This window comes from Puntigrus tetrazona, chromosome 3 (assembly GCF_018831695.1).
Source record: "Puntigrus tetrazona isolate hp1 chromosome 3, ASM1883169v1, whole genome shotgun sequence".
Taxonomy (NCBI): Eukaryota; Metazoa; Chordata; class Actinopteri; order Cypriniformes; family Cyprinidae; genus Puntigrus; species Puntigrus tetrazona.
In genome coordinates this window covers 28,790,117-28,810,000 of record NC_056701.1, presented here as the reverse complement: position 1 = coordinate 28,810,000, position 19,884 = coordinate 28,790,117, and the positions used below count along the sequence as shown (strand labels likewise).

At 39.3% G+C, this 19,884-nt stretch overlaps 3 protein-coding genes across 8 annotated transcripts; 1 reads left to right on the top strand and 2 right to left on the bottom strand.

The window, feature by feature from the left end:
* Window positions 1-1,172: 1,172 nt before the first annotated feature.
* LOC122341400 (5-hydroxytryptamine receptor 3A-like) lies at window positions 1,173-11,687 on the bottom strand. Its single transcript, XM_043234730.1, has 11 exons — window positions 10,549-11,687; window positions 10,368-10,430; window positions 10,128-10,264; window positions 9,750-9,794; window positions 9,484-9,590; window positions 8,928-9,097; window positions 8,689-8,816; window positions 8,313-8,523; window positions 7,639-7,788; window positions 7,262-7,516; window positions 1,173-1,252 (listed from the first exon to the last, which is right to left on the bottom strand). Exons 1-11 carry the CDS (start codon window positions 10,568-10,570, stop codon window positions 1,173-1,175), a joined length of 1,368 nt encoding a protein of 455 aa, XP_043090665.1. The 5' UTR covers window positions 10,571-11,687.
* A 554-nt stretch (window positions 11,688-12,241) lies between these two features.
* On the bottom strand, window positions 12,242-16,949 carry LOC122335014 (5-hydroxytryptamine receptor 3A-like). 6 transcript variants are annotated; one of them, XM_043232811.1, is made up of 9 exons: window positions 16,823-16,949; window positions 15,382-15,444; window positions 15,137-15,288; window positions 15,011-15,055; window positions 14,351-14,717; window positions 13,977-14,095; window positions 13,451-13,661; window positions 13,131-13,295; window positions 12,242-12,925 (listed from the first exon to the last, which is right to left on the bottom strand). In XM_043232811.1, the coding sequence occupies exons 2-9, from the start codon at window positions 15,434-15,436 to the stop codon at window positions 12,630-12,632; spliced, it is 1,410 nt and encodes a 469-aa protein (XP_043088746.1). In that variant the 5' UTR covers window positions 15,437-15,444; window positions 16,823-16,949; the 3' UTR covers window positions 12,242-12,629. The 6 variants fall into 6 exon arrangements, with proteins under 6 accessions (XP_043088746.1, XP_043088748.1, XP_043088751.1 ...); XM_043232813.1 differs by lacking the exon at window positions 16,823-16,949 and adding an exon at window positions 16,187-16,518; XM_043232816.1 differs by lacking the exon at window positions 16,823-16,949 and having other exon boundaries at window positions 14,351-14,520; window positions 14,611-14,717; window positions 15,382-16,170.
* On the top strand, window positions 16,931-18,994 carry LOC122335381 (serine/threonine-protein kinase 19-like). Its single transcript, XM_043233225.1, is given in 7 exon segments — window positions 16,931-17,261; window positions 17,899-18,044; window positions 18,125-18,360; window positions 18,430-18,527; window positions 18,609-18,638; window positions 18,641-18,755; window positions 18,830-18,994. Coding segments are annotated over 7 exon segments (771 nt in total). The 5' UTR covers window positions 16,931-17,170; the 3' UTR covers window positions 18,885-18,994.
* Window positions 18,995-19,884: the final 890 nt, after the last annotated feature.

Here is a 19,884-nt window from a genome sequence, read left to right as displayed (position 1 = left end):
ACGTTTTAATGCATTGTGGATAGCATGCGCTACATCATACAGCACAGTTAGCTTAACACATTAATTGAATTAATTAGTTCAGAAAATAGCGGCATTAGAATATCGGGGTAAAAATTGCTGTGCATCTCCGAGCAATGCAGCAATCAGTTGCACCGAATTAGTTTGAATCGCGTGAAACAGCCATTTGATTGAATTGAATGAATGAATGACTCACGCGATTTCGTTTCTCATTTGTTTCTCGTTGTTCACTTCAAAATTGAAATTGTCTCAGAATTTACTCAAGGCGGTTGTCTGATTTTGTTGCCAGTGACTTTCACTGAATGAGCAGTGAATACCGAGATGTTTCTTTTATGTTCTGCAGTTTATGTGTAATACATTTTATATGAGCGAAATTAAATATTTCTTTTCAAACTGCTATTTAATGTCTGCTTTTCTAAATTTAACGCAATACGTGCTTTTGTGGTACTTTTAAAGCCGATAAGTTTGTAGTTATTTAGATTAAGTAATCACCACATATTGTTATTAATATATATATATATATATATATATATATATATATATATATATATACAACTACACAGAAAAGTTGACCAACAAACCAACAACGGAGCTTGAAAAGCACTAAAATGTACTAATTCATTCTTAATGAGTTGCTTCGATCGAATTCTCTGTAGCGACGTGATTGAATGTTGATTAACTGTTGCTTTGAAACATGTCTTAATTCCAGCAAACATGGCAACTGATAGCTCTAAGCAGGCTTAAGTTATCAGATAACGGACGCGAGTAATGAAAACATAATACTTACAACCCCTCCGTGTCCCGCCGAGCGTAAAAATCACACCTCCGCCGAATGAAGGCCTTCTTATAGATGAGCCTCAGTCTTTGTTAGCCACCTTTGACCCGTGGGTCAGTCGGTATTCTTAGAAAACGCCGAATGACTCCAGCAATCTCTGAATACCTCTTTGGCAAACAGTGACATTCCCAGAAGCGATCCCATTGGCTAGCTCGCTTTACTCTTTTACAACGCAGGCTGTTTATATGGCCTTGAATACACTCCTAGTCCATTTTTCTTTATAATAATCGACTCTCATTTTTGCAAAAGAATTACTAACTTGCGTCATGAAGGCAATAACCCTTAAAATGCGTCATACTTTCTTTTATCAACGGCTTGTTCAGATCCACAGATCCACTCTTAATCCTACAGTCTGGACTGGTTTAACAGCTTTGCGTTTATTGTCGCGCGTCAAAATCTCTGTGCACAAAAAAAATCGACTTATTTTAATTGTTTAACACATCATTGACTAAATCTAAATGATATTTAGAGCTTACGAACACAAGACGAGGACTATCATAGTCTCTCGTTGGTAAAGTTCCCTTGTTTTGAGGACTTTAAGACATCAATTTCACGAAAAAGGCTTTTGAATCAACACAGATTGTAAAAAGCGTGAATACTTGACCGGTTATGATTCTTTATTCCTAGTCTGCAGACTCATCACTCATTAGTGAGTTCAGATATAATGCGCGGGGTTTATAGAAGTTACTGTAGATAAATGATATCTGATCGTATCGATATCTTATCACGTTTACAGATCAGATGTGATATGGATTATCTCTGGTCAATCTTATGGGATTTCAATGGGCGCGTCAAATTTGGATAAGTAAATATGCTTATCTGCAGCGCATCCTTATCTTCGAGTTCAGCCCTTTCGGGCCTTCGGGTTATCGGTTGCGGAGATGGGCTGCGTAAAGTCATCGGTGAGGATACATGGCGAGATGGGAGTTGAAATGGATTTTACGAGACCGGCATGAATTAGTTACGAAACAGCCTTGACGTTTTGAAATGTTGGAAGTCTGGGGCACGTTAGTACGCTATTCATCGAAAGTGTGCATTGTTAAGCTTTGTGTACACAGTGACTTAATGCACCAAATGAATGCCGAAACTGTTTGCACAGATTTTCAGCTGCATTTACTATAATTTTTTTCTTTTTATTGTGTGCAAACAATTTATACCAGAACAATTACAGGACGATTTACAAGACAGCATTATCGCTAGTGTACATTTGGCGCCATGATCAAGAGGGAGCTTCAGTCAGGGTCAGTAAGTTCAACGCTGTGATCATTTCTATATAAATATGTACCCAGCGTAGCCGATCATAGCCACATTAGTCAAAGTGCCCCTATTATGAGTAATAAACGGTTAATATTTTGGTTCCACAACAGGTTGACATGCATGCGAGTTTGACTTGCATTTATTTTTTTACCTTACTTGCTCAGCGACTTTCTAACGATTGGCTCGACGTTTCTTTTTTCGAAAATCCCTGTTTTAGATGATGCTAATCTGTGGGGATGAGTCTCATTTTCATTTCATGTGATGCCTGATGAAGCAGCATTCATGCTGGTCTTTTGCTTGTTTATGCTGGTCCCTTGCAGGTCTTGAGCTGGTCTGACCAGCTTAGGACCAGCACATTTATGGGGTATTCACGTGGTACACTCAAAAGAGCAATGGACGGGATAAAATGTATGTGCGTTGAGGCTAGAGCCCACGTAATTTCTATATGATATGTTTGTATCTGCGAGGCCTCTGTTACCCATTTTTTCCTGTTTGTAAATCACATTTAGTATTAATGACTTTGAATGTCTGACTACTTGATTCTTGGAAGTGTATTTTACAGTCCGTTACGGAGGTTGGACACCAGTATAAACATAAATCGGTGCTTATGATTAAAAGAGTTGCTTATTGCTGAAGTGTAGTGGACCCGGGGCAGGATACCTTTGAGTAACACTTCAGTTTAGGGACCAATATCAACAATTACCCTACCGTTAAGAAGCACAAATTGGGAGTTTATTGAAGTTAAAGTCATAGTTAGTTTAATATTGAGAACTGGTCACCAAAGAAAAGTGTGACTGATTTTTGCAAAGCGAAAGCCATCTCTTTGAGCAAGTTGCTTACAGAAACTGTGAGATAAAATCGGCTATTTTGTGGCTTTTAACCAATACCTGTATCACAGATTTCATCTATGATAGTGTATATAACCTCAAGACGGGGTCAAGGTATGGCAGGTTGACTTTAGCCACTGTTGGCAGATGCTATAATCTAGCCATATAAAAGCAATAAAAAGTAGCTGTTTATTCAGGGGGTAAAAAAAACGTCCAGTGGATCCAGTTTTTGGAAAAACATGCTGATGTTGACCTTTGTGCAAAATTACATAATGTTGTTTTTTGCACATTTTATTGCAACTTATGTATGTAACTATTTTTCTTTGCGTATTCGCAGATAAGACGCCGCAGTCGAGGTTTAGACTGCTGGTTTTGTCTGGCCAGAGGAGAAAGGCGCTCTGTTTCAACACACCAGTTCCCTGCGAGCTGCTTTGGCTTTGCGTTGAGTGGTTATGAATTAATGAAATTAAACGCGTTCGTCTGTATTTCGCTCCGTCTCGCATCGCGCCTGCGAAGAGCACAGCATTAAAAGCAATGATCGGTCAAGTTTTCACAACCGCTGGCCGTCATCTTTAAGAACAAGGGGACCGTTCGCAGCTTGCGTATTGAGATATGTTTGTCTTTCCTGAACTCAGCCTGACCTGATGACATCATTATCTCATGGCTCAGATGATTGGTTCTCTCATGTATCAGTAGCCAGTGAACTCCATATTAAAATACTTCGAGTGTTTGCTGTAGCAGTTTGCCAGCGTACTTCAGAAGCTCTTCACCTTCCCCAGCTCCACCTGCATAGATCTGCTACGACTTCCTAGTAAAAATAGGCCTACTTTTACACCTGTGTCTTGTTTATTAAGTGATTCCGTTGAATATTTAAGTCCTGTGATTTCAGTTCTGCTCGTCCGGTCTCGTCTTTATTTGCGTGTGATATTGTCCTATCTGATTTAATTATTAACGGCCATTCCGCACAAGTAAGAGCTACGAACCCAGTTGAGATCTCTCCTTGATGACCCTCGAAGAGTTTATTAGAAAGCCGTAAAGTAATTGTTACTGTTGCAGTCAGGTTGTGAGGTTGTGTTGTTTGTTTGCATACAGTTAATAATTCATTAATGAATGGTGTGCTGTTCGTGATGGAGTCTGAAGAGAAATCAAAGACATGACAGTGTACAGTGTGATCAGAGGCAGGCGGGGTGTGTTTTGTGGGGAAAGCGAGAGGCAGCTGTGGAAACACCACCGATCAGACGCTATTGTGTCGTGCCTTTTAGCTGGAGCTTATGATGTTCAATCATGTTTGTGATGTGTGCACGCCAGAGTAGATGGACAAAAAGTCTAATCAAACCACTTCAAATGTCACGGCCAAATTTCTAGGTCTGAATAAACTGCGCTGTCATGCATGCAAAAATGATCAGCTCTTTGCTAGTGGCTTGAGTCTTTGATGGTTTAGTTGGTTTATTCAGGGCATGAATGCTTTTTTAAGCCCTTACAATTACGTGAACTTCAATTGAATCAATCTAACTATATTATGTAACTCCAAAACCCATAAAAGCTTAGCTTGTCCTCAGAACACAATTTATATCGAAAACCGGTAGGCTTGTGACCGTCCGTTGACTGACGAACGATTACGACCGACGCGGTGCAGAAAAGTATGAAAGATGTCACCTGTAAGTTCAGCGCGCCACCATTTTGGATAGCATCTGGTGAACGATCAATACGTGCTCTGTTTTGTGTTAGATGCGATGGAAAGATATGTCTTGTATGTTTATTTATGCTTTGCTTTGCACAAACAGCATAGCTTTCCATTGTGTGTGCCGCCTCGACAGTGGTAATTGTTTGGCAGTCGCAAGCCTCCTGGTTATCGCTGAAAAAATATCGTGTTCTGAAGATGTAACTAAACATTTTGTTGAGTGGAATAACCCTTCAAAGCATTCGATCATGTAAAGTGCCCTGGTACTTAGTAGTAGCCATTCGGAAAGCGAACTTCCGATGCTTACTATGTATCGGAGTTATGTAACGGTTTTTGTGATTATGTAATAGGCAGCCACTGTAACACACGTGTAACAGGACGAGCGTGTTACACAGCTACTTGTACACTTAAGTACAATCTTGATGCGCTTCATTTTAAGTAGCTTATGCCTGTGTAATTTTACTGTAATTCGAAAAGTGCTTAAGCTGTGTACTAGCGGGTTAAATCAAACTAAGTATAAATACACATGAAGTACATGTAAGTACAATATCGGTACGCTTTAATGTTGCGTAATATTATGTTATTGCGACGTAATTATAAAAGTATTACTATTTTAAGTAGGTTATGTCGGTATACTTTCATTTATAATTACATTGTATAGGTTCACTCTTAATTTTGACTAAACTTTATTAATATTAACTTAAACTTCCAAACACTTTTGTTTTCCATTGTAAATAATATAATAGTGTTAATAAGTATAGTGCTATTATCACTGTTGTTGTTTCACCAACATCGTTATCATCAGGACTTTTACGATTTAATCATTTCCTTATTTATTTGAAGTTTCTTTTTTTTATTATTCTAGTTTATACTTCCTGCTATATCCTTGTCTCCTGTCTGACCCTGTTTCTGAACCAAGTAATTAATAAATATTAAAACATCAGTTATGCCTAGCCGTTTCATTCAGTCAAAGTGTGAATGAATCCGCATTTATGTGGCGATATTGCTGCAATATCCTCATTTTTTATCAGACAAAATGCGTCACCAACCTGATTTTATGACATTTTGCGTATTACACCTATGATGCAATGTGTGCAGTCACAGCCATTAACCTACAGTCAATTAAAATAAAAATCATTCTTGTTGTAGTTTTCACAGTATTTAGCTACGTTTTCCTAGCTGATAATGTACAGACACATCACAAAAATATTTGATCTTTTTTTTATTCGTCACTTCAATTTGACAATTTCCCATCACATGCCACCATTTTATTTATTTATTATTTTTTTTTGCTTGTAAATGGTGCATAATCTATGCATATCTTCTGATTCGAACAAGACAACCGTTTTACATTTTTAGAAGTGTTTTTATTGAGAATTTAATTTGAAAGCCATTAGCAGCACTGTCAAGCATGGAAATGTAATTTTTACAGTGAAACGACGGCGAAACGAAATACTATATAGAATTTTGTCGAATCGCTGTTCCATTTGTTAACCACTGGGGTACCTCGGGGTTCATTATTGGTTCCCTCCTCTTCATAAAACATCGCTAAGACCTATCATCTATAGGTCTTAGCAATGTTGCCATGTTTTTCTTAGCTTAGAAAACTAATGGCTTTCAAATGAAATTCTCAAGGCACTTAGACCAAGATTCTAAAAAGTTACTGTTAGATGAATAGATGACATTAAATAGTTTTGGAAAGCTGAAAATGTAGTCGTTCTCAGGCCATCCAAAATGGAAAATCAGCAATGGATCTTCTTCAGCAGTCAATGGGTGCCGTAGGGTATTTGTTAGTTTAGGTATGAGGGTGGTTATCCAGAATAAGGCATTAATGTGTGCTTTATAAGTGCTTTAAATGTACAGCCAATATGCTAGTAACATTAATTTATTATCGTACTTATAATTGAATTTCTTATCTAATGAACTGTTACGATCCAGGCTGTCAACGAGGTTTTGCTTGCAAACCTGCAACTATTCAAAAGCCATTTTAACCGAAATGGGACTGTGTGTGTTTGTGGGGGTTGTCGTGGATTTTTCATTTATGGCTCTCTCTTGGAACTGTTGCCTTTTCTTGGATGACGCACGCTTTTGAGCTTGTACGTGTCAGGATACTGCCATCTGCAGTCAGGATCGGTGCGCCCTCACAAAACAGAAATACACTAAAAGTATACATTGTTATACGTCTCATATGCACCGACTCTTTTAAACAATTGAAACGACACACAAGGCCAGAAATAAGCCTGAAGAGCGGAAGAGAAAGGGAAACATTTTTCATTTGAAATATTACGGTTGCAGTGCAGTAAGCGCTTTTTACGGTTGTGTGCATTTTAAGTCTTTCCATACAAAAATGATTTATTGAACTGGTATCAGTACAGATTTAGTGTATGGCATCGGGGTTTGATTGATAGATGGAGATTGCGCTTGACTGGATTAGACGAACACCTCTAGTATATTTGTATACATATAAATAAATAAAATCCATAGAAAATCACAGAATTATATAATTGTGTTTCGTAGACATCACATACAGAAATGCCGCGGATCCAAACCACCAGCGTGCAAACAAGTAATAATGATATCATTTTTATTCATAATAAGTATATGAATAATTAAAAAAATCTGAATAATGGTAATATTCGCTGCCTTTGTCGAAGATAACGATCGCTTGGGGCTTGCAAATATCTGCTCTGGTGACGCTAACGACGATGATGATGTAAATGATGTCGATGAACAAAAAAAACCAGAAACAGATTTTGTCCAAGCGGTCTACAAAAGCCTCGTTGTTGTTTACCGCTTGTTCCTTTTGATCCATATGCTCAAAATATTGCGCAATTTTTTGGAGGGAAGCCGCCTCTGAAGCCAAATCGGTGGTTGTTGTTGCAATCACGTCAGCGTCCGCTAATAGAGACCACACACACACACACACACACACACACATATATATATATAAAGGCATGAACACACTACTAAGTCTAAAGCTGTTGACTCGTATGTGTTTGCAGCATTTATTATTCTCTTACCTTTGCGCTGGCCCAGATTGGCGTTTTGTGTTTTGATGATCTTTGAGCATTTACAAGGCAGAATGCTGTCGTCTGATGTCAAACGTGTCAAGACCATCGATGTCACCATGCTCAGCACCAGACTGACCAGACAGAAGCAGAAGTGGTAATCTTTGGAGCAAAAACGTTGATTTAGCTAATGGATGACTTTTCCTTCATCTGACTTCAGTAGCAATGTGTCTCATCGCTGGTGTGCCTCAGGGTTCAGTGCTGGGAAACCTCCTCTTCTCGATATACGACATTTTTGATAGACCTTTTAATCTGTTCACAAAGTTTTTCTGTCTACTAGGCTGACCTCTGACTCAAAAGTGAACACATATAGACTTTTATAAAAGATCACTACCTGAAAAAGACAAAGCATCGCCCCACCTATCAATTTCGGGAATTACAGAACGTCCAACTGAAATCTAAATGACTCATTTCAGCTAAGCGGTATGGGTCAGTTCAGTACAAATCGGTAGGAAACACTGCCATCGCTTCATTGATAGGCGTAGTGTATGCGGGGAAAGTAGCGATCGACAATTCAACATGAAAATAAGCGTAGCTCTGCCTCCTTTCTTGGTCAAGGTTAAACATCACGCTATGACTACTGCCCAGAGCTAATGAAAAGTGTGCTGTTGTGTTCTTTCACTTACGGAGGAGAGGGCTACAGCTTGTGCCACTGGACAGGTGATCATTGAGGATGATTAGGAACATGGTAAAGCTCAGGACCAAGGTGACCTTAAGGTTGTTGCGTTCGCCTCCTTGAACTGGCAGAGCAAAGCTCACCAGGTCAGCCAGCATTATTAATGCGCTGGGCAGGATCAGGGTCACAACAGCACTGAACGGATTGATCGATAAAGTGACCTGAAACGACAGAAGAAAGAATAAGCATCAGTTTTTACATTCAGGTTGGCAGCTCATTAGCAGATGCTCCAATGACCTGAAATGGGACCTCATACGGGATATTAGGTCACTTGCATTTTTGAATATGGCCGTCATTCCTAAAATTACACAGTTTTTAGGTCATACCGAGAGAAATTTGTGGTCTTGAGAGCTTGCATCTTGTTTTATTTTCACGCTCTGGGTCAGCCACTCTCCACTCTGATTGCTGCCACTCATGGTTACGCTATCGGGGTACGCCAGTTTAAGCCCACAGTCTAGATCAACACAAATGAAAGAATCCGTCCCTCTAAACAACTGAAATTCTGCGTGGTTATGAACAGGTTAGAAACAAACCAGTGCGCTTATTTAGTCAAAAATGCCATTACTGCTTTGGTTCCATCCGCTGATGGCCACAGAACAGTCCCCGATCACAAAGGGGTAGGTGAAAATGTTGATTTCGCAGCTCACTGATACGAACACGATAACAGCATGGTCCACGGTGCCATTCATCGACACAAGTACGTCGTTTTTGTAGGGCTGCATGGTTATATCAATTCTGAAGAGAGACACGTTAAACACATTGGCCAACGACCACCAGAGAAAGCCATCCACTGATGAAAGTTACTTTTTTAGATGTCCAACGTTTAGTTGACAGTGAATTTAAACTTACGTATATTTTATCAATACAGTTACAATTTGCTCCCATGTCACATGAACGTAGTGTATATAAAATTAAAACTATATTTGAAAATTCTTAGTGTTGCTTTTACTTGAATTGAAATTAATTTTATTGTTAATTATTTCACCCATATATAAAAAGATGACTAGCGTATTTAAAGTAGTCTGTGTTACGAGTCACGTAAAAAAAATGTAGAACCTGGAAACAGTGAAGTAGATTTAGTTTGCATGTACTGAACAGAATGATTGATGACATTCACTTACGCATTGTCCAAAATTAGCCCAGGAGTCCAAATTTTATTAACTGGCACCATAATCGCCGTAGTATTAGATGTACTTGTATTCCACGCTAGTCCTGGATCATTCCACATCTGCGAAGGAAAATATACTTCCAATAAACACATTCACTGACATTTTGGCCAATGTAAAGTACATATTATGTTGAACAGTTAAGAATCAGTTTATGAGCCCTATATTTTTATTGTTGTTTGTTTTTTGTTTTACTCAAAATCAAAACTGTTTCCGCTTACCATGTTAACCTTGACACGACTGCTCATCTGCATGTTCTTTGTATCCTAAATATAGATGATGACGTAATTGTGAGAGTTTCGGCAAAGTAAAAATTCTAACATATTAATAACATTTACCGTAAATGCATTTCATTTAATACAGGCTGAATCAATGATCGTATTTTTTCACTACATCCGTTTCAGCTGAAGTACCACTTTACTTAATAATTAGTGACAGAAAAAAATGTTTTTTTACGCCTGCTGTACTTATCCGACCACAACTTTTTTACTGTGTGGATTAAATGAATAAAAGCGGAATTTCGTATTATCAATTCGATTTTTCTAAACATGAAACATGACAGAAAGAATTGATTTTTTTAAAAAAACTGTGATACTTACAAACGACATTGTCTCGTATTGCATTGAAGTAATTTTTACTGTGACGACACAGTTATCGCCGTGTGGAGAGCTTATCAGTTTCTTGGCAATTACAGAATTTGCCAGACATCGATTGTCACATGATTCTGCTGAAACCGCTAAACCGGACAAGCATGTTATAAACATCAAATTAAAATCTCCAAAACATCCATAGCACTTATAATGATTTCAATATTCTCTGCAGCTCGAGGAAGCGTTTACCGATCAGATTTGAAAGGATGAGGAATGAAACTGAAATCCTGTGTCGAAGAACCATTTCAGTCCCTACAAGAACACACAAAAAAAATCTCTTTCTTACGTCCTCTTATAGTTTCTTTCACCCGCATCTTTTAAGTAGGCGTATCCAGCTTAAGATCGTAAGAAAAAACACTGATACGTTTACCTTTGCAAGCCAGCAAGAGCATACGAATTAAAATTTCACCTTCGGCTGTCGACGGTTGAGGACTATGTGAACGAAGATCACTCGGCTTTTTAAAGGCGTGTAAAGGAGGGTTTAGGGTAATGCACAGTAGGGCAAACGCAATCGAGCGGGTACGTATTAAATTTCATCCCGCGTGAAATTGCATAAACATCAGCTTTTGAGATTCTGATGAGCCTCCACACAGACGTCAATGCTATGCAAGTACAAAAGCGTCAGCTACCTCCAGGCTCTTCAAACACCAATCTACATGCACAAATAGGTTTATAAAGACTTTCCCCCTCAGGTTTTAGATGTTCCTGTTGTGAACAAAGGCAATAAATAGCTAGATGGAGAACGATTGTTAGTTTACCCTGGGGTGGGCTGCCTTTTTCTCATGAAGTGCCATTTTAAATTTCTTTAAATGAATTTAAACAGGCCCCCTTTATCTATGAATTGGCTTCATCACCAAATTTGATCACCGCCATCATTACTCTTTGGATTTTGTAGATTCAGCAGTGGTGCATATCAGGTCTCTAGTAGCCACGAGTAGTGAAAATCTTAGGAACTGAAATATTCAGAGGCAATTAAAATTTGGCAGGTTATCTCCAAAAACTTATTAGTGAACATTTAGCAACTGCACGGGTTATGTGCAGGGTAAGTGCACTTACAAGGTAGATATCATTAACGACACATAACTGATAGTCAGTTTATTATCCAGTTAGTCTTCCTCTGCCTTCTGTATTTTATTTAGATAATGTGCACTGATAAACAGCGTTTGAACGCTTTTGTTGCATTATTTTTGAGGAGTTTTTATGTATTTGAACAGTGTTGTTAAATCAACCGATCGCACAAGATTGTATAGAGGTTGGAAATGCAGTGGCCATATTAGTCATAGTTGAATTCGTTTCTTTCCCTTATTCTTTCCCCAACAAAACCGCAGGCTTAAAATGGGACTTAAAATGAACTTAAATGGATTTAATCCCAAAACGGGAAAATAAAGATACAAAGGCAGGCAGGACAAAAACCACGTGTGGACATTGACGACCGGCCAAACGGAACTGAAAACACAGGACTTAAATACACCGGGTTAAACGACTAAATTAACTACACACAGCTGAAGACAATGATATAATTAACACGGAGGGAAGGCAGGGCACAGGGAGCACATGGCACGAGAAAAACCATAAACAAAGAGTCCAGAGACGTGACACTATAAATGTAAGATTCATTTACCATGAAACCGACTGCGCTCATTTAAAAGTGCATACTTTCACAACATGATTCAGTCGAAAAATTCAGAAGGTTTCAGAAAAAATAAATAAATATATCAATAAATGAACAAACTGCGCATTAAGCTTTCCTCTGCATTGTATATATTTGTTTTATAATAACTAATGATGATAATGATTTTCTAGAAAGCCTTTATGAAGGTAAAAATGCCAATAAAAGGTAAAAATCACTTTCGAAACATTCCAAAAAATTCTATCGCAGCTTTAAAACTGACCGCAACAGGCTCAGTAAGATATGGTTTAATTGTCATTGCCATCCCAGAAAATATAGAGATGTCATTTTTTGCTTTGTGCTTAGTGATCGCTTGCACACAACTCACTGATCATCGTACAATAAGCTTTTTCGATTTATCGGCGACAACGTGGACAAGACAAAAAATATTTATCATGCCAATACAAGGTTTTATTTATTTTTTGAAGGGGACGTGGTGGTCTGGTTTGACACAATTCGACCACTGCTGATGACATAACATACTTTAAGAACGTTAAAAATGTTCAATTGTGATTAAAATAGGCTTTGTATTTGTTGTTATAATGAATGCTATAAGAATGTCTTCGAGAATATAGCGGTATAATACTAATAAATTTGTTTTCAATCTTAAAAGCATGCAATGCACATTCAATTAGACAGTGAGAATTACAAGATAAGCAATTTTGTATTTTGCCTTGCATTGATTCCCAAGATTCAGTTGATATCCTTATAAATGTCAATAAATCACTATTTGATGTCCATTATTCAGCCATCACTTTAGATCTGAGAAGTTACGGTGCCTTTTAGTTTGAGTACGAGTAGTCAAAGTTCTCATCTTCTCGGTGAGATTCATCCCAGAAGTCTAGATTATTAACCTTACAAATGTCCGTTCTGGTGATAGCAATTAGAATTATGGCATAAAGCACGTAGATGATTATGAAAAAGCCGAAGCAGAATTTGTCTAGGAGGTAAGCGAATGCCACTTTGCTCTCAATCTTCTTTTCTCTTGCATCCATGGTCTCCAAAAGGTTGGCTATTTTCTGGAGTGTAGTCGTCTCTGAAGCCGGGTGGCCAGACTTTGTTGTGATCGCACTTGTATCTGTTGATGCGGACCAAATCATTTACTTTATTGCAGCGTCGATCTAAATATTTTTACTGTATTTTTACAGCAGTAAAATGCTTTGTCAATGGCGTGAGCACATTACTGTTAAAAAACATATATCACCTTATACGTTTGCGCTTTTTTGTTACTTGAAGCAAAGGCTGAAGAAGCTAATTAAACGGTGTTTCTCGTCATCTCGTACCTTTCTCTCGATCAAGGCTGTCATTTGCTTTGCCGCCGTCTGACGGATGAACTTTGGCGGAGCCTCTGCAAACCAAGAAGCTGTCGTCTGCGGCCAGTCGTGTTAGCACTATGGAGACCAGCATGCTCATGACCAAACACACCAGACAGAAGCTGAAGTGGTAGTCTTTAGAGGAGAAAACAGAGAAAATCGTTTTAATTGTGCATTGGGATTTTGAACTGTTTATTTTCCATATTAAAAGCCTTTTTCGAAAGCATGCTGCTAGAAAAGCTAAATCTATGTTATGCGCCAAGTTTGGTTCTCTTCGTACGTTCACTTACAGAGGAGGGGGTTACAGTGGCCGCCGTTGGGCAGGTGGTCGCTGAGGATGAGGAGGAACATGGTGAAGCTCAGGACCAAAGTGACTTTGAAAGAGTTGCGCTCTCCTCCTTCGAAAGGAAGAGCAAAGCTCACCAGGTCAGCCAGAAGTATCAGCCCGCTGGGCAGGATCAGGGTCACGAAAGCAGTGAAGGGGTTAATCGTCAGAGCGACCTGTTAGAAGATCAAAGCGATTCATTAACAAACTCGATTTCGATCACACGAGGAGACGAGTAGATGTTTCCTTAAGCTTCAATCAGACTAGTTCCAGACGCAAACTCAACACACAGCAGTTTATTGAGGTTAATAATAAGTGAGAATTGGACCTTACGATAAAGTATGACCATTCTTTAGTAGAAACAATAGCTGTTAAAAGAAAAGATTACATTTCTTAAAGCCTTAATGGACCATTTAGCCTATGCTTTGAGGGTTACAGGTAACAAACCCGATGCTCTCGATCAGAAATTTAGGAATGAACAATTCATTTACTTGGAGATAAACACGCTTTGATGCATCCACAGTTTTGACCACTCTAGTAGTCTGCCACTCTCCTCGACTGCCGCCGACCAGCGTCACGTTATCAGCGATCTGGAGCGCGAGCGAGCAAGCTGGATCAAATAAACAAGACGACACGCTAACACGAATGCAATTTCACAGGTTCAACTCACGAAACCGTAATTCGCCTTCATCGCGGCGCGAGCTGTTTCAATGAGCTCGTTGGTTTTCCTTTCAGCGCAAACACGTCTCTTTTCCAGGTAATCTAGGCTATTATAGACCGTGTTTACGAAACAGGCGCGAATCATTTGTTACGTTTGCACAAGGAATAAAAACAAATGGCCATAATCATGAGATTTCAGTCTTACTTTTCTGGCACCATCCATTGATGGCCACAGGGCACGACCCCTCCACAAAGGGGTAGTTGAAGAGGTTGATCTGACAGCTCACCGTCGTGAACAAAACGACCGCATGACTCACGGTCCCATCCCGCCTCACCTGAACGTCATTAGTGTACGGCTCCATGGTCGTTTCTATCCTGCGCGCAAACAGAGGGGAATTACCCGAACAACGCCAAGAATAAAAAATGTATATATGCCGTTGGCTCAGCATCGGTCTGGAGACGCACGCGTTGTCCAAAACTATCCGTGGAATCCAGATTTTATCAATGGGCAAAACGATCGTTGGGATTCTAGATCTCTCTTGCATCCATCCGAGATCAGGATCCTTCCATTCCTGCGAGGCAGAAAACAGAATATCTAAAATCTATTTATGATGATTATTAGAATATTGTTACAATTTTAGTGAAAGAACTAAACTCTAGCTATCAATGAACCCTTAACTCTCCTTTTTCTCTCAATAAACTCCTGCTATATTAATGGTTGTTAAGTTTAGTTATTGGGTAAGGGTCGAGAGAATAACGTCATGCGGAACAAATGCTTTATAAGTACTAATAACCACTCAGCATGTTAATAATAGGCATGATAATAAGCTACTAGCGAATAGTGAGAATTGGTTCCTCTACTCACCATGTTTACCTTGATACGGCTGTTCATTTGCATGACCTTTGTATCCTGAAACATGGCGGAGAAAATTTAAAATGCAGTTACGTAAACGCGTTCGCGTTTTATTAGCGAAAATGAAGTGTCGCTTACGAAAGACAGCATCTCATACTGCATCGATGTGATTTTCACTGTCATGGTGCAGTTATCATTCTGTGGCGCGCTGACTAGTTCTTTCTCAACCCGAGCATTCGCCAAACAGCGACGATCGCAGGGGGTTTCGGTGGAGTTATCAGCGGCAAACACTACAGGACCGAATGAACGCGTTATAAACTACACGAGAAGTCAGTTGTGATACGAATGAAGCATTACACAAGAAACCCGGACAGATAGTTTACCTAGTGGAGGCGAACAGAAGAGGAGCAGCAACGAAATCCTGCGCGGAAGAACCATGTCAGTTCCTGCAAACGAAAAAAATGAGTAAATAAATCGCATGCTTATACCTTTTTTAAGAAGCAAAATCCGACAAAGGGTTGACCTTCGCTAGCAAACTCCCAGCTAAGAGGAACTCCAGCTGACCGTTTACAGTTTTTGGAGGGAAAAACCAGGACGATTCGGCTCTTTTAAAGAGTCGCGGCTCTTTGAAAACCGCTGTCGTGAAAGACAAACAAAATACAACCCAAAAAAATACGATGTCTATTGAATTTGATCCCGCGTTTTGTGTGAGCCTGCCTGTTGCTGAGGCTACAGATGAGATGTTGAGAGATCCCCGCATTCAGCTGATTGTTGAACGTCACAACGGAGAGCTAATTACTCGCCGGGACAGTCAAACAGGAGGCCATTCTGTGCTTCACAAAAGCCCAGAAGGCCATACACGAAAACAATCACTGCACATCGGCAAACTCTTCCAGGGTTTTAATTATGTTTGACGGCGTATAGAGAGACTACAACACTTTAATTAAGGGACGTCCTTACTTTACATAGCCCTAAAGAGCAAGGCTCTTCTATTGTATTTTCTTTTTTTATACCAGCCTGACATAATCATTATATACCGTGTGCCGTGTGTGATATTGCGGTCATATTTCTTTTCCTAGAACATTTCGCCAACTCCAAACCTCATCGATCGCAGTGACTACTGCTGACTTGGCATTTCACCATTTTTAAGGGCTATATAATTGTCCGTGAAGGCGAAAAGCTCCTTACGTTCAGGCGTGCTGAGTGCCTTTATCCAGAACCACTTCAGACCCTTTCAATTCCCAGCTTCTCTTAAGTTGACCTCACTCATTTTCCGCATGGCTCAGGTCGGAGCGCTGGAAAGGCCACAGCAGAAGTTTGGTTTTGTGCCGTTTTTGAGATTGGAAGATCTGAACATGAGATTTCTAACAGAGCCAGTCACTTATTGACTTTTAATCTGCTGTTATTTGATAGGATCTATGATGCCACGTGACTTAAACAAGATGTCGAGGACCTCGAGCAGAAATATAGACATGTCCTCTTCCAGGCAATTTTGTAACAACGCACTAATGGTGGAAATGGGAATTATCTTTCGCTGCTCATCAGAAATATATTGTTCGTTTCTTTTTATCATTGTGACGGATGATTAAGGGAATCTGGACAATGGACAATTTCATATTCACGAGTGCTCACAATTGTAAATACGAATGGGAATATACTTCAGAGATATTTTACTCTACAGAATTTCTAGGGGGTACCAATAATGGTGTCCAAAGTGCATTTGAGAAAAATTAGCATGTCATCTCATCTGTGACACTGATATTTGTGAGAGCGTGTTGTTTGAAACCTTACAGGCCTATACACACAAACACAGAAACGAAATACCTAGCAGTTATCAAGCGAGGTGTAGATTTTTAGACGACAGCTCGCGCGTCGTTTCAAACGGACCGCCAGAGAGCAGCCGAGCGACGCGTTCCGTTTGTCCTCAAAACATCAACGAAGAAGAGTCCGACTTGCGGTCAGCTGTCGTGTTGTCGATGAACTGTGAAGAAACATTTACACTCGAGAGAGACTGTCAAATATATCTTTTATGAAAACAAAAACCGTGTTTCTGTGTCGCATGGACCGGAAAGTGTTAATGTAAACATTCTGCGCTGCCGTCATCTAGCTAGCTAGCTTCCATGAGGAAAACAGTTACAGGAAGAAGTGGCGGTGTTTTAAAATCAGTAAGAAATGAACAGAAAAAGAGCCCTGATCGCAGACACCTTCTGTTTAACGAAGAGACGCAGGTGTGCAGCCGACAGCGTTACCGGAGACGGGCGAGGTAAGACCTTAACGATATTTCTGATCTATAGTGTTGCCTTTAAAACCAAAAACACATTTATGTATTAGATTGACACGGCGAGGTATAAAACAGACACGTCAAAAAAATCCTCCTTGTAATAATATTTTTTACTTATTTCTGGCAGGATTTATCCAAAAGTAATGAATGAATAATTGCTAAAAGTTAACACGCGTACATTTAAAAACGTATGCATGCAAAACATATTATTATTCATAAAAAATAAATAAATAGAATCAATTAAAAAAGCAATGAAAGTAAAATGTAAGAACGTACATCAGTCTGTATGTCCGTAATTATTTTGGTCTGGCTTTGTAAAAATAAAAATAAAAAATAAAAAAAATTATATATATATATATATTTTTTTTTTTTTTTTTTTACATATGTATGTTTAATTACATATATACATATAAAATTATAAAATACACACATATATATATATATATATATATATATATATATATATATATATATATATATATTATATTCCACCAATACTTAAAATGCCCTAATGTTTATACTATCTACCCTATCCGCTCTAAATGCTATTAAAAATACTAAAATGAACATTAATTGGGATTAAAGCCAATACCCATGCTGTACGCTGTCTGTTCAGCAGATGGATCAGCTGATATCAGGTCGAGCTTACAGTATCTCATGACGCTGTTTTCCCGCAAGCTCTTCAACGACAGCCTTCCGCCAGTTGTCCTAAAACACCAGCTCTACAGCTTACACGATGACAAAACCTCGGTGGACAAGCAGGTGGTAAGATCAGAGTCTTTTCACCTCAGATCGCTTCACAATAACACGTTTCAGAAGCTGCGCTCTCCTCTTACCCTGGTCAGAATGAGTTGAGGGAGAACGGCGAGCTGTTGATGTTCCAGCTGGGCTTCGACTCCGAGGCCTTCGCTTTGGTGTTCGCGGAAGATTACCGAGCCAAAGTCCTGCAGGGGGAAGCCGGCAGAGCCACGCTGGCCACCGTAGAGAAGTTTCTGGCCAAGCTAACACCCGGCTGCTCCGACCTGAGCTTCAACAAGGAGAAGATGCTTAAAGAGTTCCTCTTCGCAGACTCCGAGATAACGTAAGGACGTTGGATACGTGGTTTTTTTTATCGTCTCTAGTGCTTATTCGAAGGTGCTTTCGGATGCAGGCAGCTGGTGAAATCGGGCGTCCTCACCGTGAGGGATGCGGGCAGCTGGTGGCTTTCGATCCCAAACTCCGGCAGATTCATTAAGTACTTTGTCAAGGGTAGGTTAATGACGCGCGCGCGGCTTTCCGAACTTTCCGTTCGGCGCAGTTTAATAGCTGCTCTTTCCCCCCCCATGGCAGGACGCAAAGCCGTTCTCGGCATGGTCAAGAAATCAAATACGGTGAAGTCCTCAGGACTGAATTGGAGGGACGTCGCACAACTTCACAGGTCAAATTCCAGATGAAGTATCACGTTCACGATATAATCGGAGCGGAGTTAGTGGAACGGTGAGTCTGCGGTATCGTTGGGGAGATCTGAAATGTTTGATTCGCTCTGATGTATGTTCTGTATGTGTTCGTAGTGTACAGACCACATCGGGGACATTGTTACGATACATGGAAGGAAACGTCAACTAACCGCTCCTCTCACTCACTTTGAACCGTGGAATGTATTTATTGCCATATTCTTTTGGTTAGAAACAGCAGAATCAACTGTACAGTTTCTCGAATAAACGTTTGCCACTTGATTTGTCAAATCTCTCGCTGTTTTTGGCCTCGCCGCGCAGGATAGACATTTACAGAGGGTTTCAGTGAAAGTCGCTAAAGGAAGGTGAGCAATCATGAAACAAAATCTAAGCTAAAAGTATATTTTATGTTCATTAAGGTTTGTTTTAGCTATTAAAAAAGAACGGATGAGTACGGCAGCATTTCCACCTACCCATCAAAAAAAAGAAATAAAATAACATAAATCAACAATTTGTCTTTTCTGATCCATGTTTGCAGACTAGTTCAATCCGAAGCCATCCATTCATCAAAAGAGAACCAAAAATGAAAGACTGAAATCGGAGGAAATTGTTCTAGTTGGTTTTGGAATAATCATGTATGTATGTTTCAATGTAATCCCTGCAGAAATCGACAGCTTGCCGTTGTTCTGATTTGAACGTGCTTTTGTACGTTTTGAAAGCACCTGGAAAACTGTATAGTGTTTTTAAGGTGGCGGAGTATCCGTGACTAAAGTGCTTGTGGATTCTGAAAAATGTATTTAAATGCATGCATTTTATCTAAAAGGAATGGAAAAATTACTGAAAATGTTGCTTCATTATTAAACAATGACTGTTACCGACTTAAATGTATTTCTAAATAATATAAATTATATGAATATGCATATTTTCTAAATGTATACGTTCATATGCACTTATGTAATACACATTTTATGGAAACAAAACATTATTTTCACAATTATTTAGTCTGAAATGCTGCTACGTTTAGCTAAAAAAGGCCTAAAATAAAGTCCCTTTTTTTAAAAAACTGAAAATGCTACTTATATTAAATGTTAAAGCCTTCCACTTTTTTGGTATCCAACCACAATTTATCATCGTTCAGCGATTAAAAAAAAAATTAAAAAAAGTGTGCATGC

Coding starts and splice junctions, on each gene's coding strand:
- LOC122341400 (XM_043234730.1), bottom strand. CDS start 10,570: ATGCTCTTGCTGGCTTGCAAAG. Junction 9,591..9,749: donor GTCGTGTCAAGGTTAACATG/GTAAGCGGAAAC, acceptor TTTCCTTCGCAG/ATGTGGAATGATCCAGGACT. Junction 8,817..8,927: donor CAGCGGATGGAACCAAAGCA/GTAATGGCATTT, acceptor GTGTTGATCTAG/ACTGTGGGCTTAAACTGGCG.
- LOC122335014 (XM_043232809.1), bottom strand. CDS start 15,478: ATGCGATTTATTTACTCATTTTTTTCGTTTGCAGGAACTGACATGGTT. Junction 14,718..15,010: donor GCCGTATCAAGGTAAACATG/GTGAGTAGAGGA, acceptor TCTGCCTCGCAG/GAATGGAAGGATCCTGATCT. Junction 13,662..13,976: donor CAAAGCGTGTTTATCTCCAA/GTAAATGAATTG, acceptor ATCTTCTAACAG/GTCGCTCTGACGATTAACCC.